The 19,603-nt window shown below is 50.7% G+C and overlaps 1 protein-coding gene across 3 annotated transcripts in view; it reads left to right on the forward strand.

The window, feature by feature from the left end:
• aig1 (androgen-induced 1 (H. sapiens)) overlaps positions 1 to 19,603 on the forward strand; it is a 222,206-nt gene that overhangs the window by 106,738 nt on the left and 95,865 nt on the right. For all 3 annotated transcript variants that reach the window (XM_038816755.1, XM_038816748.1, XM_038816764.1), the window contains exon 3: positions 18,072 to 18,173. In XM_038816755.1, coding sequence (XP_038672683.1) covers positions 18,072 to 18,173 — 102 coding nt within the window. The remainder of the gene's footprint in view (positions 1 to 18,071; positions 18,174 to 19,603) is intronic.

Here is a 19,603-nt window from a genome sequence, read left to right on the forward strand (position 1 = left end):
CGGATGACTACACAATGTTCAGCACCATCCGTGACCACAGATGAAGCAGTTCATGTCCAAATTCAGCAAGACCTGGGCAATATCCAGGCTTGGGCTGACAAGCGGCAAGTTACATTTGCGCCACACAAGTGCCAGGCAATTACTATCTCCTATAAGAGAGGATCTAACCATCGCCCATTGACATTCAATGGCATTACCATCGCTGAATCCCCCACAATCAACATACTGGGGGTTACCATTGATCAGAAACTGAACTGGACCCAGCCATTTTAATACTCTGGCTACCAGAGCAGGTCAAAGGCCAGTAACTCACCTCCTGACCCCCCCCAAAGCCTGTCCACCATCCACAAGGCACAAGTCAGGAATATAACAGAATACTCCCCACTTGCCTGGATGAGTGCTGCTCCAACAACACTCAAGAAGCTCAAAACCACCCAGGACAAAGCAGCCTGCTTGATTGCTCCTCCTTCCACAAACATTCATTCCCCCCACCACTGACAAACAATGGCAGCTGTGTGTGCAATTTACAAGTTCACTGCAGTAATTCACCAATTTCCTTAGACAGCACCTTTCAAACCCATACCACAACCACCTAGAAGGACAAGAGCAGCAGATACCTGGGAACCCCACCACCTGGAGGTTCTCCTCCAAGTCACTCACTACCCTGACTTGGAAATATATCGCTGCTCCTTCACTGTCGCTGGGGCAACATCCTGGAACTCCCTCCCTAACAGCACTGTGGGTGTACCTACAACTGAAGGACTGCAGTGTTTCAAGAAGGCAACTCACCACCACCTCCTGAAGGGCAACTAGGGATGGGCAATAAATGCTGGCCTAACCAGCGACGCCCACATCCTGTCAATTAATTTTTTAAAAAGTGTCCTACCTGGAGTACTAAATCAGAAGACCTGTTCTTGTGAACCTCAGTGAAGACACCCCCTTCAGTCAACTTCATTCCAGGCTAAGGAATGTAATTTTAGCGTTACTTTCCTTTACAGTTGTGAGGACATTCACTCTGTGCTCTGCTTCACAGACTCTTGAGTTACTACACAAAATATTTACCCTGCAGATAAAGACCATTCGGCCCAACAAATCCATGCTTGTGTCTATTCTCTGCAGAAGTCTCTTCCTAACCTTCATCTAATCCAATCGGAATATCTTTCTATTCCATTCTTCCTCATCCACTTATCCCGCTTCCCCCTAAATTCATCTCTGCCATTCATCTCAACTACTTGTGGTAGTGAGTGGCACATTTTCACCATTCACTGGGGCAGGAAGTTCCTCCTGAATTTCCCATTGGTTTTTTAGCGACTATCTTATATTTGTGACCCTTAGTTTTAGTCTTGCCTGCGGGCAGCGGTATCTACTCTATGTTTACCTGATCAAACCTTTTCATCATCTTAAAGACCTCCCCCTCCCCCCCACACACAATAAGTTTAACGCAAACCCTGCCCCAATGGGCCTCCATGGTGGGTCCATTCCCTCGTACTGGGCAGTGCCATCCAATGCCAGGGACAGTACCTGCAGGCCGTGCTCCTCTCCTCCCGGGGGGGGGGGGCTATGCTTACCATCGCATCCCTGGAGAGATCCACTCAATTGATCCACGCATTTATAAACCCGTCTTAAACCTCGCCAGCGTGACATCATATCAGCAAGGTTTTAATATTCAGAGAGGGGGCGATTATGTGGCGGGGGTTCAGTAAGTATATTAAAATGTATTTAAATAAGATTCCCACCCTTTCTGCTCACAGGGGCTGGTTTAGCTCACTGGGCTAGATCGCTGGCTTTGACAGCAGACCAACGCAGGCCAGCAGCGCGGTTCGACTCCCGTACCAGCCTCCCCGGACAGGCGCCGGAATGTGGCGACTAGGGGCTTTTCACCGTAACTTCATTTGAAGCCTACTCATGACAATAAGCGATTTTCATTTTTCATTTCATGAACCTCATTACCTCACCAGTGAGGGGCGTGGAAAATGGGAAGATGTGATCTCACCAGCGGGAATCGTGTTTTCCGATTCCTGGTGGATTTGCCACCTGTGGCGTCATTCTCGCTGACGGCTAATGTGGTCTGAAAATCGCCCCCGTTACTTTAAATCATTACGCAATGCATTTATTTTCAGCATTAACTTTAATTTGTCATTTGTTTGTCTAATTGCTTAACTGATCTAAATCCTTTCACAAATCATTAACTGCACTCTATTGCTTTTAGCCCTGTCTCAGATGTACCATGCTTATTATTAACTCAGCATCTAAGCACCATCGGAGGAGTACTTTAATCAACTCCTTTTAAAAACCCAACCGTTCGTAAGCTTTACTTATTCTAAGAATAGCCTTCTCCTTCTGAAAAGACTTGGAGAATACGTTACACCAGGAATTACTTTAAAATTATTTCACGGGATGTGGGCATCGCTGGCTCGGCCAGCGTTTACTTCCCATTCCTAATTGCCTTTGAGAAGGTGGTGGTGAGCCGTCTCCTTGAACAGCTGCAGTCCTTGTGGTGTGTGTACACCCGCAGTGCTGTTCGGGAGAGAGCTCTTGGATGTTGACCCAGTGACAGGGAAGAAACATCGATATAGTTCCCACTCAGAATGTGGCTTGGAGGGGATTAATTGTTGATGGTGAATGGGTACCACTCAGGTGTTGGACTGTGGGAGGAGCAGACCAAGCAGCACGGTTCAATTCCCGTAACAGCCTCCCCAAACAGGCACCGGAATGTGGCGACTAGGGACTTTTCGCAGTAACTTCATCTGAAGCCTACTCGTGACAATAAGCGATTTTCATTTCATTTCATTTCAGATGCCAGTGTTGGAACAACTTAGGGCAGCACGGTAGCACAGTGTTTAGCACAGTCGCTTCACAGCTCCAGGGTCCCAGGTTCGATTCCCGGCTTGGGTCGCTGTCTGTGCGGAGTCTGCACGTTCTCCCCGCGTCTGCGTGGGTTTCCTCCGGGTGCTCCGGCTTCCTCCCACGGTCCAAAGATGTGCAGGCCAGGTGGATTGGCTAAGCTAAATTGCCCTTAGTGTCCAAAAATAGTTGGTGGGGTTACGGGGGTAGGGTGGAGGTGTTGGGATAGGGTGGAGGTATGGGCTTGGGTAGGGTGCTCTTTCCAAGGGCCAGTGCAGACTCGATGGGCTGAATGGCCTCCTTCTGCACTGTAAATTCTATTAACTGAGGGTGTGTCTAGTTCTGGAGGAACTAAGGAATAAATAAAGAATATCTTTCCAACAGTGAAATCTTGATTACCAATGTGACTATTTGGAGCTTTTCGCTGTATTATGATCCTAGATCAAACCCCAACAGTGGCTAGGATACGAGACAGAAACCTCTATTTTATTTTAATTTGTAAAACTGTGAGGAAAGGTTACTTGCTCCAGGAGTGATATCCATGCACAGGGATATGATATATTAAAACAAAATTAGTTATTAACACACAGTCTTAAAACTAACATAACAATGTTAAACAATTACCGGTTAAACAATGCTTAACAAAGGCAGTGAAATATTAAATCCTAACTGCTATCTTTTATCGCCACTCAAGCAAAAACCATCTCAGGTCAAAATGCACTTTTAAATGTAATCAGCCAACTCAGGAATACGTGGTGTAAATTAATGTCTTGGATAGACTGTTTTGAAAGAGAGATAATTCAGGAAAACAACTTGCCTGTGTCAAACTACTGTTTAACCTGTCAGCCTTTCTAGAAACTGCTGTTTTGTTGGCAGGCAAAATCTTTGTAACTAAACTGCTTTGAGAGAAACTGCTGGTATGTCCAATCTTTAACTAAACTGAAACTCAACAGCTGACTGCTTGAGCCCCTGGCTCTTACCATTAATTACATCATCTTACTAAAGCTAAACACAATGGACTGGATTCTCCGGCCCTCCAGCCGCGTGTTTCTTGGAATTCAATATTCCCGTTTAATGTCAATGGAATTTCCCATTGTAACCACCCCCCGCTGCTGGAAAACCCACGGGCTGGGATGCGCTGCCAACGGGAAAAGTGAATCGCAACGACCGGAGAATTCTAGCCAATGTCTCTAATTATCTACTCCCAGGGAACCTGATTCATTTAAACAAAAGTATGTTTGCCCAACTTTTACGATGCTTTAATTATGGAATAGAATAGATGGAATAGAGCCTTTGTAACCAAAGTGTCTGCTTGCCTGGTAAACCAGGATTTAAAAAAAACACTACTGCAGCTGTCAAACACACACTACCTCAGGATTTTAACCCTTTCTGCACAAAATAAAAACAATACAATCGATCTGAAATTCCCACATACAACACATCTGATTTTTAAATTAATATTTAAAAACTGATACATGTTGAAAAATATTGAACATTTGCGAATCCATCACCACCCAAACCTGTGACCTCATGACCTAGAACAACCAGGGACAGAAGGTAGGTGGGAGTATTACCACCTGCAAGTTCCCCTCCACGCCACTCATCATCCTCACTTGGAAATATATCGCCCTTCCTCCATTGTCATTGGGACAAAATCCTGGAATACTCCCTTTGGAGCACTGCGGGTATACCCACACCGCATGAACTGCACCACTGCCTTCTCAAGGGTAGTTACGCACGAGCAATATACGCCAGCCTTGCCAGTCATACCCACACCCTGATATTGAAAAAAAAACAAATGTCAGCCAGCAAATTGTTGGTGAGGGGCAATGGTTCAATTATTCTTCGCTAAAGCCTACCTCGTAAGCAGCTTTTTGAAGAACTAAAGATTACAAGATATTAATATGTAGAATCCCATTTAAGAATTATTTTGAGAATGTGAACACCTTCCTTCATATGAATCAAAGGTCTTGCAGATTATTCTTATCCTTCTGTTCATCTGCAAGATTTTAATTTGCCCCCTTTTAAAGATGTTGGTTCCCCTATTTGGGTATGATCCTTAGAAGCTGAATATTGTTGAAAGGAGAGACCCTCCCACCGGGCTGGAGAATCGCCGGTGGGTGGCGTGAATCCTGCTCCCGCCGGCTGCCGAATTCTCTGGCCCTGGGTTTTGGCGGGGGCGGGAATCGCGCCGCGATGGGCCGAGTGTCCGCCCGTTTTAGGGCGGTCCCGTCGGAGTAAATTAGACCTGGTACTTACCGGCGGGACCTGGCTCTGCGGGCGGCCTCCGGGGTCCTCAGGGGGGCACGGGGGGATCTGGCCCCGGGGAGTGCCCCCACAGTTGCCTGACCCGCGATCGGGGCCCACCGATCCGCGGGCGGGTCTGTGCCATGGGGGAACTCTCCCTCCGCACCGGCTGCTATGGACCTCCGCCATGGCCAGTGCGGAGACGAACCCCCCCGCGCATGCGCTGGGATGACAGCAGCACACGCTGGCGCTCCCGCGCCTGCGGCAACTCGTGTCGGCCGGCGGAGGCCCTTCCATGCCAGTTGGCATGGCGCCAGTGCCGGCCTAGCCCATGAGGATTCCGCACCTTCCGGGCGGCCCCACTCCAGAGTGGTTCACGCCACTCCTCGGCGCCGGGACCACCCGCCCCGCCGGGTAGGGAAGAATCCCGCCCATGTTGTCAAAACTTTTCTTCTTGCACTCATCAGAACAAACACAAGAATGGCAAATTTCAAACATTAACAATTTACACCGCAAGAGAAAAGGGTGTTGATTGGTTGGGATGTTTATTGTGATTACTCCTCCCACCTAAAGCGGCAATGTCCCGCGAAATCTCAACGCTGCCTCCAGTGTGGCAAGCTTAGGCACTACGCAGCCCTGTACAGGTCTGCTCAACTACCTGCCTCCCGTCGCTCCCAGCAGCAGAGCAGGAATGTCCGGTCCGTTCAACAACCAGTTACAGATTCCGACTCCGACTTGGTTCCAGACCCTGACACCGAGGATCTCAAATCCTCATTCCGGGTGGGCATCATCATCAAGAATACGATGCTTCAAAAAAAAAGGCCAAGCCCTTCCCAGTGATGAGCATTGATCCGGACAACGAGTGGTTTGCCACCCTTACGGTCAACAAATCTCGCATCCGATTCAGGCTGGACACTGGTGTTTCAGACAACCTCATTTCGCAGTCTGACCTGGACAGCCTCCACGTCAAGACGACAATCCTTCCATCCGCCTGCCAGCTTCTCGACTACAATGGCAATGCCATTGCTGCCAGGGGCTCATACCAGCTTGTGGTGTCGCACCATTCCTTAAAGGCCACCCTGCCCTTCGAGATTGTAGGGTCCACTAAAGCTTCCCTGCTCGGTGCTCAGGCGGCAAGATCCTAAACCTCGTCCAAAGGGTTCACTCCATGTCACCCACTGAGGCTTCAGCATCGCCGGACGCCGACTTTCAGACACAACTGCAGGACATCATTACTCGATACCACAGCGTCTTCGAGGGCATGGGCACACTCCCATACACGTATAAAATTCTTTTAAAACCAATTGCCACGCTTGTGGCTCACGCACCTCACCGGGTCCCGGCGCCCCTCAAGGACCGCCTCAAGCAGCAGCTGCAGCACCTCTAGGACCAGGACTTCATTTCTAAGGGAACGGAACCCACTGACTGGGTCATCTCCATGGTGTGTGTTAAGAAACCATCAGGGGAACTACGCATTTGCATCGACCCCAAAGATTTGAACCGTAACATTATGAGGGAACACTACCCGATCCCAAAGCGCGAAGAGCTCACCTGTGAGATGGCTCGCGCCAAATTTTTCACAAAGTTGGATGCATCCAAGGGGTTCTGGCAGATTCAACTTGCCGCATCCAGTCGGAAGGTCTGCACCTTTAACACCCCATTTGGCCGGTATTGTTACAACCGGACGCCGTTTGGCATCATCTCAGCCTCGGAGGTGTTCCACCAAATAATGGAGCAAATGATGGAGGGCATCGAGGGGGTGCGGGTATATGTAGACGACATCATTGTCTGGTCCACCACCCCGCAGGAACACATTGATTGCCTCCAACGCGTCTTCCGGAGAATCCATGAGCATGGCCTCCGCCTCAACAGAGCCAAATGCTCCTTTGGTCAAACAGAAATTAAATTCCTCGGCGACCACATGTCACAGTTTGGTGAGCAGCCGTATGCAGACAAGGTGTCGGCCATCAATGACATGAAGACACCGGAGGACAAGAAGGCGGTCCTCCGCTTCCTGGGCATGGTCAACGTCCTGGGGAAGTCATCCCCCAACCTCACATCCCACACCACGGCTCTCCGTAATCTGGTGAAGGTGACAACCGAATTCCAGTGGCTCCCCGCCCACGAGCATGAATGGCGTGAACTCAGGGCGAAACTCACCAAGGCCCCGGTATTGGCATTCTTCGACCCTGCCAAGGAGATGAAGATCTCCACTGCTGCGAGCCAGTCTGGCATTGGAGCACTGCTCCTCCAACGCGACGACGCCTCCTCATGGGCTCCAGTCGCATACGCATCGCTCGCAAAGACGCCCATTGAGCAACGCTATGCTCAAATCGAGAAAGAGTGCCTGGGCCTCCTCATGGGAATTTTCAACTTCCATGACTACGTTTATGGACTCCCCAAATTTACGGTCGAAACAGACCACAGGCCACTGGTCCACATTATACAGAAGGACCTCAACGATATGACGCCGTGCCTGCAACGCATCCTCCTTAAACTCAGGCGGTATGACTTCGAACTGGTGTACACCCCGGGCAAGGAGGTCATCATGGCCGATGCACTCTCCCACTCCATCACTACGCCATGTGAGCCGTCGGGCTTCGTTTGCCAAATTGATGCCCATGTTGAATTCTGCGCATCTAACTTGCCCGCCACTGATGAACGAGTCATCCAGATTCATCGTGAAACAGCCAAGGATCCTCTGCTCCAACACGTCATGCGCCATCTGACAGACGGATGGCTCAAAGGCCAATGCCCGCAATTCTACAACATTAAAGATGATCTGGTAGTCCTGGATGGAATTCTGTTGAAGTTGGACAGTATCGTCATGAAATGAAAATCACTTATTGTCACGAGTAGGCTTCAATGAAGTTACTGTGAAAAGTCCCGAGTCGCCACATTCCGGCGCCTATCCGGGGAGGCTGGTACGGGAATCGAACCGTGCTGCTGGCCTGCTTGGTCTGCTTTAAAAGCCAGTGATTTAGCCTTGTGAGCTAAACCAGCCCCTTTCCGCACAGTATGCGGGAACTCAACCTTGAGCAGCTCCATGAGGGTCACATGGGGTGGAGAAGTGCCACCGGCGGGCCCATGAGGCAGTGTACTGGCCTGGAATCAACCAGGACATCGCCAACACTGTTCTAAACTGCCCGACATGCCAACGGTTCCAGCCAGCTCAGCCAAAAGAGACCTTGCAGCCACATGAACTGGTGTCGTCCCCATGGACCAAGGTTGGTATTGATCTCTTCCACGCACTAGGCCGGGACTATGTCCTCATAGTGGACTACTTCTCTAACTACCCAGAGGTGGTTGGGCTGCATGACCTCAACTCGGCAGCGGCCATCCGTGCGTGCAAGGAGACTTTTGCTCGTCATGGCATCCCACTCATGGTCATGACTGATACTGGCCCGTGTTGTGCCAGTCAGGAGTGGACAAAGTTTGCCCAACGGTATAATTTCACGCACGTCACCTCGAGTCCCCACTACCCCCCGGTCAAATGGCAAAGCTGTAAAGGGGGTACACATTGCCAAATGACTCCTGTGCAAAGCGGCTGATGCGGGTTCAGACTTTTACCTCACACTACTAGCCTACAGGTCGACTCCTTTGTCCACTGGCCTGTCCCCAGCACAATTGTTAATGAACCGCACGTTACGGACAATGGTGCCTGCAATACACATCCCGGACCTTGACAACTTTTCGGTCCTGCAAAGAATGCAACTGTCTCGGGCCCAATGCAAGTTGGCCTATGACGCCCGTGCCACGGATCTCCCTGCTCTCATCCCTGATGACCAGGTTCATGTTCAGCTCCCTGAAGGTGGCTGGTGTGCCACCGCTGTGGTGATCAAGCAAGTGGCCCCCAGATCATTTCTGGTTCGTATGCAGGATGGCTCTTTTCTTCGGCGTAATAGGCGATCACAGATCGTGATGCCCTGCCTCACCCTCAGGACAGGCCCTTCCAAGAGCTCGCCGAACTACCTCTTCTGTTGCACCCTCTGCGGCTGACACAGCCCTGCCCATCCCAGAGCAGGCGGCCCCCGACCCACCCTCTGCGGCTGATACAGTCCCGCCCATCCCAGAGCAGGCGGCGACCCACCCTCTGCGGCTGATACAGCCCCGCCCATCCCAGAGCAGGCGGCCCCCGACCCACACTCTGCAACTGACACAGCCCTGCCCATCCCAGAGCAGGCGGCCCCCGACCCACCCTCTGCGGCTGACACAGCCCTGCCCATCCCAGAGCAGGCGGCCCCCGACCCACCCTCTGCGGCTGACACAGCCCTGCCCATCCCAGAGCAGGCGGCCCCCGACCCACCCTCTGCGGCTGACACAGCCCTGCCCATCCCAGAGCAGGCGGCCCCCGACCCACCCTCTGCGGCTGACACAGCCCTGCCCATCCCAGAGCAGGCGGCCCCCGACCCACCCTCTGCGGCTGACACAGCCCCGCCCATCCCAGAGCAGGCGGCCCCCGACCCACCCTCTGCGACTGACACAGCCCTGCCCATCCCAGAGCAGGCGGCCCCCGACCCACCCTCTGTGACTGACACAGCCCTGCCCATCCCAGAGCAGGCGGCCCCCGACCCACCCTCTGCGGCTGACACAGCCCTGCCCATCCCAGAGCAGGCGGCCCCCGACCCACCCTCTGCGGCTGACACAGCCCCGCCCATCCCAGAGCAGGCGGCCCCCGACCCACCCTCTGTGACTGACACAGCCCTGCCCATCCCAGAGCAGGCGGCCCCCGACCCACCCTCTGCGGCTGACACAGCCCCGCCCATCCCAGAGCAGGCGGCCCCCGACCCACCCTCTGCGGCTGACACAGCCCTGCCCATCCCAGAGCAGGCGGCCCCCGACCCACCCTCTGCGGCTGACACAGCCCCGCCCATCCCAGAGCAGGCGGCCCCCGACCCACCCTCTGTGACTGACACAGCCCTGCCCATCCCAGAGCAGGCGGCCCCCGACCCACCCTCTGCGGCTGACACAGCCCCGCCCATCCCAGAGCAGGCGGCCCCCGACCCACCCTCTGTGACTGACACAGCCCTGCCCATCCCAGAGCAGGCGGCCCCCGACCCACCCTCTGCTGCAGATACAGTCCCGCCCATCCCAGAGCAGGCGGCCCCCGACCCACCCTTGAGGCGGTCAACCAGAATTCGTCGCCCACCACAGAGACTGAATTTATGAACTGATTGTTTTGTTAGGGGCCTCACGGTAGCATGGTGGTTAGCATCAATGCTTCACAGCTCCAGGGTCCCAGGTTCGATTCCCGGCTGGGTCACTGTCTGTGTGGAGTCTGCACGTCCTCCCCGTGTGTGCGTGGGTTTCCTCCGGGTGCTCCGGTTTCCTCCCACAGTCCAAAGATGTGCGGGTTAGGTGGATTGGCCATGCTAAATTGCCCATAGTGTAAGGTTAATGGGGGGATTGTTGGGTTACGGGTATACGGGTTACGTGGGTTTAAGTAGGGTGATCATTGTTCGGCACAACATCGAGGGCCGAAGGGCCTGTTCTGTGCTGTACTGTTCTATGTTCTATGTTCTATGTTCTATATTACCTTGGTTCTTTGTTTGCTCGTTTGTACTTACTGTTATTTATATTCCATGTTTTGTTACATGCACTCTATCTGCACTAGACACCTTCCCGTGTAAATACGTTAAGATTTTTGTATGTAGTCAGGATCATAGTCATGTAAATATGCTCACATACTCTGTACATAGTCAGGCACATTCACATACCACCCTATTTATTGCCATATATACATTTTTTTCAATAGGTTGAGATGTCATGATCAACAGCTCATAGTTCAATAAAATAGAGTTGTACATCTACAAGTGTTGGTGGCCTGTCTCTCTCACTGCTCTGGTAAAGGCAGTCCTTACAGACCCAGCATACCCAACACATCAGTCACAAGCTCGCACTCACCCTTATCCTGCCACACCAATGATTGGGAGCGCTGGGAATTCTGGAATTGGATCCTGCCCACTCATCACAATTTTTAAATGGCTCTGGAGCCATTAATACTGCAAAATATCTGGGCCTCTGTGGAAACAGGAAATCTCCCATCATCGCTCTCCCGGGAAAAAATCCATAATTACCATTGCACACCTTGTCCATTTTAGATTAATTTTTGAAATATTAATGAATTTTAGTCAGCAACCTATATTTGAGAATTTGTGGGGGTTTTTTAATAGCATATTTGCACCATTCCCGTTTTACTTCAGGCTGGTGTTTGATTAGCATTTTAATGTTTTACAAATAAAGGTGTCCTCGTGTGTCAGATTCTCAAATTCCACTCCAGGTGTTCTTTAGGTAGAAAAAGTTAATGCCACCAGAGAATATACCCTTCCAGCTCCACTAATAATTGGCTTAATTAATTGTTCACGAGGTGTAGGCAGGATGAATGGTGTGTGGAAATTGCAGAGTCCTGTTAATTACTGTACATTTTCCATTCTCATTGCAAACAATACTTTGCATCTTCACTGTTGTATTGTAGTGACAATGTTACACTCACGGACAATCCAAACATGTCCCTTTATGTCCACTAACAGAGCTAAAACTTCACCCTATCCCCATTGTCATGATATGCACGCACACACACATAATGATATACAGACAAGCAGCTAATGGACACGGAGAACAGGACATGGCCAATGAGCAGGCAGGACATTCAGGGGTGGGATCTGACTATAAAAGACACAAGGCACTCGCACTCCACCTCTTTCCACTGATGAACATCTAGAGAGTCAGTCAAGGGTGTTGTTACAATCTCACACCTCCACTGGCTAAGAGCTAGTCTGGTTCAGTCAGACAGAGTAACCACACTTAAGTTAGCAGAGAGTCAAACTCATAGAGAACGGTGCTAACTGTGCGATTGGTTCAATAAACCTGATTGAGCTAACTTCAAGGTCTGGAGTATCTTTCTGATCTAAGCTGCATCCAGTTTCAGCCAGTGTTAGACCAGTGTACCTAACACGACATGGTACCAGGAGACTACGAGTCAGTCAAGGATGTTGTTACAATCTCACACCTCCACCACGAGGTTGAGTCAGACAGAGTAACCACACTTAAGTTAGCAGAGAGTCGAGCCCACAGAGAACTGTGCTAACTGTGCTCTTAGTTCAATAAACTTGATTGAACTAACTTCAAGGTGTGGAGTATATTTCTGATCTAAGCTGCACCCAGTTGCAACGAGTGTTAGACCAGTGTACCTAACACGACACCCATCATTCAGTAATGGGACACATCAGAACGTAGGTTGGCCCAGGTATTCTGGTCTCTGGATCGTTGGAGACTACACTGCCCCCTCCCACCCCCCAGGAATCGCGCTGGGACCCTGTGAAGTCCTAATGTACTGACTCCTTGGGAATTGACTGGGAAGTTTGATCTTCCATGGGCTATTCCCCTTGCTCCCTTAGGCTCTCTGAAAATGTCTCCAATTCTGAGTCAGGGTCAGAGACTTTAGACAGTTCCGACTCACCTGCATTCTCCAGGAAATGTTAGACAGAAAGATATAGTCTAACTCCTGGGTAACCAGACAATGATCCTCTGCTCCCCAATCGCTCACACTGACCGTCTTGACTCCACCTCAACCCCGATGATCTTCCTGGTCCTCCAGCTTTCCTCTGACCTCCTGATTTCTACTATGGCGCCTAATTCCTCCCCTGACCTGACCCAATTTCATCGCCCCACTAGCCCCCTGCCCAGACTCCCCCAATCTGACCAACCTTACCACCTGACTCCCCCCGAACTGACCTCACCAACCAACACCCCCTCACCCCCTGACTTCCCCTCACCCCCTGACTCCCCCAATCTGACCCGACCTCACCACTCTACTCACTCTTGACCCCTTCCGACTCCCACTCCATGACCCAACCTCGCCAGCTGAGTCCACCACCTGAGTCCCTGCTGAACTCTGAACCCCCCAACACCCCTCAACCCAACCTCACCACTTGATTTCCCCCTGACGCTCTGACTCCACTTGACCCAACCCACTCTACCCAGCTGCTATCTTACTGCCTTACCATAGCCGCCTGACCCCAGACCCATTTACCTCATCCATCCTAATCAATACCAAATTACCTCACCCGCTCTACCCCCTTATCCACCCACACTTTCAGCCATGCACCCGTTCACTCTGATACTCATAACAACACATTGAAAAGCTTGTTACATTTCTCAGCTTTTCGGTGTGTTGATGAACACACAGCGAGTGCTGTAAAAAGGGAGATGGTTTGTCTTCCCCCAGCGATGCAGCACTATGAGGAAGTAGCTGGATTGAAGGTACACTCTGCATCCCTGAAGAAGCTGGGATCGAAGTCCTGGCCAAACTGCAGAGCTCTTGTGCGGTGAAGAAAAGTGGAAGTGAAGCGGCGATCCCTCGGTGATTGGCGGGAGATTCGGGCCAATTAAACAGAAACAAAAACAGAAAGTGCTGGAAAACCTAAGCAGCGAAATAGCATCTGAGAGAGAAACGTAAATTTTAGAGCGCCCAATTCTTTTTTTTCCCAATTAAGAGGCCCATCCACCTAGCCTGCACAACGTTGCGTTGGGTTGTGGGAGTGAAAACAACACAGACATGGGGAGAATGTGCAAACCCCACACGGACAGTGACCCGGGGTCGGGATTGAACCCTCAGTGCCTCAGTGAGGCAGCAGTGCTAACTACCGTGTCGCCCTGAGAGAAAGAGAGTTGAGGGCGCGATTCTCTGTTTGGGAGAGTAAGGGCTGGACTCTCCGATTTTGGGGCTATGACCGGAGGATCCGTGGCGTTTTGCGGGGGGAAAATCGGCGCCCCCCAGCCACGTACCATCCGACCGGTGAGGGGTTAGCAGCCGCACCAAGTAACTCCCGGCCTCCACAAAATAAACGGCTGGAGAATTGCCGGGTCCGTGGCCGCGCATGTGTACGGCGCCGACCTACAGCAGTTGGGCCGTACCACATGGTGGCAGCTGTGCGCAGACCCGACCTGCCAGATAGTGCCCTCCTGAACACCCCTTGGCCACCCCCCACCAGTCCCCACAGCCCTCACCGACGTCCTGAGGCCGTCCCAACGGCGTGCTGTGCGCACACCGCAATGACACCATTTTGGAGGAGGCGGAGCATACGCAACCTGCGGAAAACAGGCTCTGCCTCCGATTCGGCCGTAAAAGTTGATTGTCCGCCCAATCGGCGATCACAAAATTGCCGTTGGGAAACGGAGCATCCGCCCTCAGTGCTCCCGCCAGTGGAGAATTGGAACTGCTCCCCACTGGCTCCAGGAGCTTCGCCGAGATGGTAGCCACATTCCGTTGCTGTGGTAAATTATGCATAGCGGCAAGCTATGACACACATGACGATGATCCTGAGACCCTCCCCCGGGGCTGGGGGGGGGGGGGGGGGGGTCCCGTGTCTGTACTGCTCCTTCCAAATCTGGACAAACTGAAGATCATTCTTGGCATGGTGATCTCAGACAGCCCTCTGTTCGGAACCAGCATCCTTGTTCTGACCTGTTGAAACTCTGAAGGGGCTTCTCACACTGAGCTGCTCTGCCTGACAGCTGACGAGCAGATCAGACAGTTCACTGAAGATTCAAGCCAGGAACTTTCTCTTTCCTCACATCTGCTCCCTCGGACCCATACTTTTCGCACTGCGTCCCTTTGAAGTGTCAGAGTCTTCCTAGAAAGCCCACAGCACTTGGAACGCCTCAAAAAGTCTCACCTCCTTGACCCCCCCCCCCCCCCACTTTTGAGACCACCGTGCCAGGACAGCAGTAGCCAACACCAAATGCCCACCCAGTTCCCGCTGTGGGGGGGGGGGGGGGGGAGAGGATTCGCTTTTCCAGGCCTTTAATCGCATTCTAATGAATGCACATGAGCTGTGTGCATGTTCCTGCCAGTGCGGGCGGAACTGGGGAGATTGGGGGTCAGGCCTTCTGCACGGCGTCAATCCCGTTTTTCGGCCGACCCAGGATTCTCCGCCCGATTGGGATTGCCGATCTCAGTGACGGGGAGCTGAGAACCCCCCCCCCCCACCCCCCACAATGTTCCAGTCCGATAACCTTTCATCAAAACTGGAAAGAATTCAACAGGTTGGAAGCAAGTGTGGAGGCTGGAAGGAGGGGGTGGGTGAGGCAAGAACAAGAGGAAGGTTTTGTGGCAGGTGGGAGGCAGGAAAGGTTAAATGATGAAAGGGACGATGGCGCAGAGCAAAAGGAGATGGTAGTAGGACAAGAAAAGGAAACAGCTTGTATTTTCATACCACCTCTGGTGTGATGAAGAGAAGATGGGTCTCGAGGAGCTGTAAATTACAAAAAGAGAATCATTACCAGTTAGCTGCTGTCTGTCGAAATGAGAGCAGTGGTTAAGTCTGAAATCGTGCAAGTGTTGAGACTGGAGGCCTGGAAGGGCTTTAGTTACAGGAAGAGGCAGGAGGACAATTCATTTTGCCTATTTATGGTGGATAATCACACCGTCCTGCTGTTCAGAACTTTCAATGGGCGGCACGGTAGCACAATCGTTGGCACGGTTGCTTCACAGCGCCAGGGACCTGGGTTCGATTCCCCGCTTGGGTGACTGTCTGTGAGGCGTCTGCACATTCTCCCCATGTCTGCGTGTGTTTCCTCCGGGTGCTCCGGTTTCCTCCCGCAAGTTCAAAGATGCGCAGGTTAGGTGGATTGGCCATGCTAAATTGCCCTTAGTGTCCAAAACGGTTAGGTGGGGTTACGGGGATAGGGTGGAGGTATGGGCTTAAGTAGGGTGCTCTTTCCAAGGGCCGGTGCAGACTCGATGGGCCGAATGGCCTCTTTCTGCGCTGCAAATTCTATGATTCTATGATAATCCCGATTTCTGGCAATAAATCAGAGTTTGTAGCGTCTGCTTCAATGGCCAACCTTGGTGACTGGATGCTCAATTTTAACCTGGGGTGCGAATTGGCAAAGTCCCGAGAAGTGTGTGGGGGTGGGGGGCTTGGGAGGCATCTTCAGACCCCAATACTCAAAGAAGGACCCTGCTAGGTTTCAGGAAGTCATCCTTGCTGACTGCTGGTAGAGCAGATTGTAATGGGAAATGTTGGGAGCAATGTGGTCTAACTGCTAAATTTTAACTGCCCACGTGTCCAATAGGATTGAAAACACCGTCACAGTCCTTGCTGAGTGAAAATGTTCCTCTCCTTCCCACTCCTTACCTGCTCATTTTTAAACTTGGGCATTGGCATTGCAACAGTACCCTTGGAACAACTTTGTTAATTGCTGTCATCATTTCGGAAGTTTCAATGTGGCCTCCCTTGGCATCTGTATTTTTTCTTAACAATGGTAATGTGTTATTTCCCATGAGAGGCTATTTGTGATGCAGAATCACAGAATTTTTACAGCACAGAAGGAGGCCATTCAGCCCAATGTGTCAGTACTGCCTTTCTGAATGAGCATTTCTCTCAGGGTCATTCTCCTGCCTTCTCCCCTGAACCCTGCACGTTGTTGCTTTTCAAGAGTCAAAGTCCCTTTTGAATGCCATGATTTAACCTGCCTCCACCACACTCCCAAGGAACGCATTCCAGGTCTCAACCACGCGCTGTGTGCAAAGGTGTTTGCTCATAATGTTTTACTTCTTTTGCAAATTGCTTTAAATCTGTGCCAATAAATTCTCAATCCTTTCACGAGTGGGGACAGTTTCTCCCTATCTACCCATGGATGGCACGGTGACACAGTGGTTAGCACTGTTGCCTCACAGCGCCAGAACTCGGGTTCAATTCCGGCCTCGTGTGGAGTTTGCACTTTCTCCCCGTGTCTGCGTGGGTTTCCTCCGGGTGCTCCGGTTTCCTCCCACAGCCCAAAGATGTGCAGGTTAGGTGGATTGGCCATGCTAAATTGCCCCCTAGCGTCCAAACGGTTAGGTGGGGTTACTGGGTTACGGGATAGGATCGGGTCGGGGCATTGGTCGAGGTAGGGTCCTGCGCCAGAACTCTAGTTTAATTCCGGCCTGGGGTGACTGTGTGTGGGGTTTGCACTTTCTCCCCGTGCCTGCGTGGGGTTCCTCCGGGAGTTCCGGTTTCCTCCCACAATGCAAAGATGTGCAGATTAGTTGGCTTGGCCGTGATCAATTGCCCCGTAGTGTCCAATGGTTGGGTGGGGTTATAGGGATGCATGGGGTGTGGGCCTGGGTAGGGTGCTCTTTTGGAGGGTTGATGCGGACTCAATGGGCTGAATGGCCTCCTTCTGCATTGTAGGGATTCTATGATTCTATGATTCATTCCAGACTCCTCTATCAAATCTCCTCTCAGCTTTCTCTTCTAGAAAAACAGACCCAACTTCTACAATCCAGTTCCTCACCCCCAGAGCCATTCTCGTGAATCTTTTCTGTACTCTCTCCAGCACCTTAACATCCTTCTTAAGGCATGGTGCCCAGAACGTGACGCGATTCGCCACTTGAGGCCAAACTGTTGTATTTTACAAATTAAACATAACCTCCTTGCTCTCGTCTATCCCCCTGTTCATAAAGCTTAGAATAATGAATGTCTTTTTAACCACTTTCTCAACCTGTCCCCCACCTTCAATGACTTATGCACATGTTGACCAGGCCCCTCTGCTCCTGCACCTCCTGTCAATGTTACACAGTTTCTCCCTATCTACTCATGGTGACACAGTGGCTAGTGTTATAACATTTCTCTGTGTTCGTCCTACCAAAGTGAATTACTTCATAATCTCTACGTTGAGCCTCATCTGGCACATTTCCGTCCTTTCCACCAACTTGTCCACATCCTTTTGCAAGTCCTCCTCACAGTTCATAATTCTTCCAAGTTCTGATATGGTGATGGTGCAGGCACAGCCAATGTTTTTGGCTTGATTAAGCGAGACAGGAACAGTTACCACATTAAATTATACACTGGGAAAGAATCTCGCACAGGCGGGAGCAACGTCAACCTAATCCAAGGCTTCATGTGACATGTAAGAACCAGATTCTACACCACATTGAGTTGAGAAAGAACTAGGGTACTGTTACTTCAATTCGATTTGTTCTTCCTTTGCAGATGGTCGTGATAACGTTCTGGGCCTTATACTCATATGATCGAGAGTTGGTTTATCCCAAAATCTTGGACAGCTTTATACCACCGTGGATTAACCATGGAATGGTGAGTACAACGGGGACTCAGTCGTTGAATGTTGCTGCAATTTGACAAAACTGTAGATCGCTTGTGGGGAAAGCGACGAGGAGAGTTGAAGGTACGTCCCTTGGCAAAGCTCCCAGAATGACAATCCTTCCCATCCCTCTCACCTGTGCTAATTTACAGGTACTAATTTAATCCAGCCTATTTTGTTTCCCTATTGTGCATCCATATAAATGATTTACATGCCTCCCTTTCTTTTAAAACAACAAGGCCAGATTTACCCAGGGTGTGGCCTTTATACAGAGTAAGATGGAAAGGACACACACGTGCTCTCTCAGAGGGACAAAGTAACTGTGTCCATTTTGGATCTGGCCTCTGTCACTTGAGTCTTTCTCCTGGTTCTGTTGCAGGTGTTTTACTCCAAAGAGTAAGGAACCTTGATATCACCGCCAAGAATTCAATACTTATAGACGCTTGGCCATGCAGAACTTGATTATTGCTGAGGATAGAGACATGCTCTCAAAGTTTTTGTCTTGTACTCATCAGGACAGATACAATTTTAAGGCCCAACAACTTATAATGATTGAGAAAAGGGTGCTGATTAGTTGGCAAGCTGACTGATTGGTTAAGAGTTTGCCATGGAGACAGCACCAAGGATCGCACCTTTTTTTTGGGGCAATAGATCATTGATGCATTCTCCACTGCAACGCCTTGACCAATCAGATGTTGAATTGCCAACCAATCAGCACCCCTTTCTCATGCTGTATAGATTGTTGCTCCCTTTGAAATTTGGTATTCTTGCATCTGTACTGATCAGTGCAAAATGAAAAGATTCGACAGCATGTCTTTTCATCCATCAATACTCAGTGTGAATAACGAGAACATGTGAAAGTTTTGTACTGTAAAAGAATTATCGGTGATGACCTTGCAAACTTGAGTTGCATCTCGAGAGAACGTTTTGTGACACTAACCATTAAAGTGAAGGATTCGTAAGCAACACATGGGTAAAGTGAAATCTTGAAAACCCTCTCTCTATTACCGTATCTCTAGAGAATTATACAAGCAAATCGACTTGAGAATGAAATCGCTTATTGTCACAAGTAGGCTTCAATGAAGTTACTGTGCAAAGCCCGTAGCCGCCACATTCCGGCACCTGTCTGGGGAGGCTGGTACGGGAATCGAACCGTGCTGCTGGCCTGCTTGGTCTGCTTTAAAAGCCAGTGATTTAGCCAAGTGAGCTAAACCAGCCCCTAGAAATGAAAATCGCTTATTGTCACGAGTAGGCTTCAATGAAGTTACTGTGAAAAGTCCCTAGTCGCCACATTTCGGCACCTGTTCGGGGCGGCTGTTACGGGAATCGAACCGTGCTGCTGGCCTGCTTTAAAAGCCAGCGATTTAGCCCTGTGCTAAATAGCCCCGTGGTATTTACTTTTAAACTTCATGTGTCACAGGTA

This window comes from Scyliorhinus canicula, chromosome 1 (assembly GCF_902713615.1).
Source record: "Scyliorhinus canicula chromosome 1, sScyCan1.1, whole genome shotgun sequence".
NCBI classification, from domain to species: domain Eukaryota; kingdom Metazoa; phylum Chordata; class Chondrichthyes; order Carcharhiniformes; family Scyliorhinidae; genus Scyliorhinus; species Scyliorhinus canicula.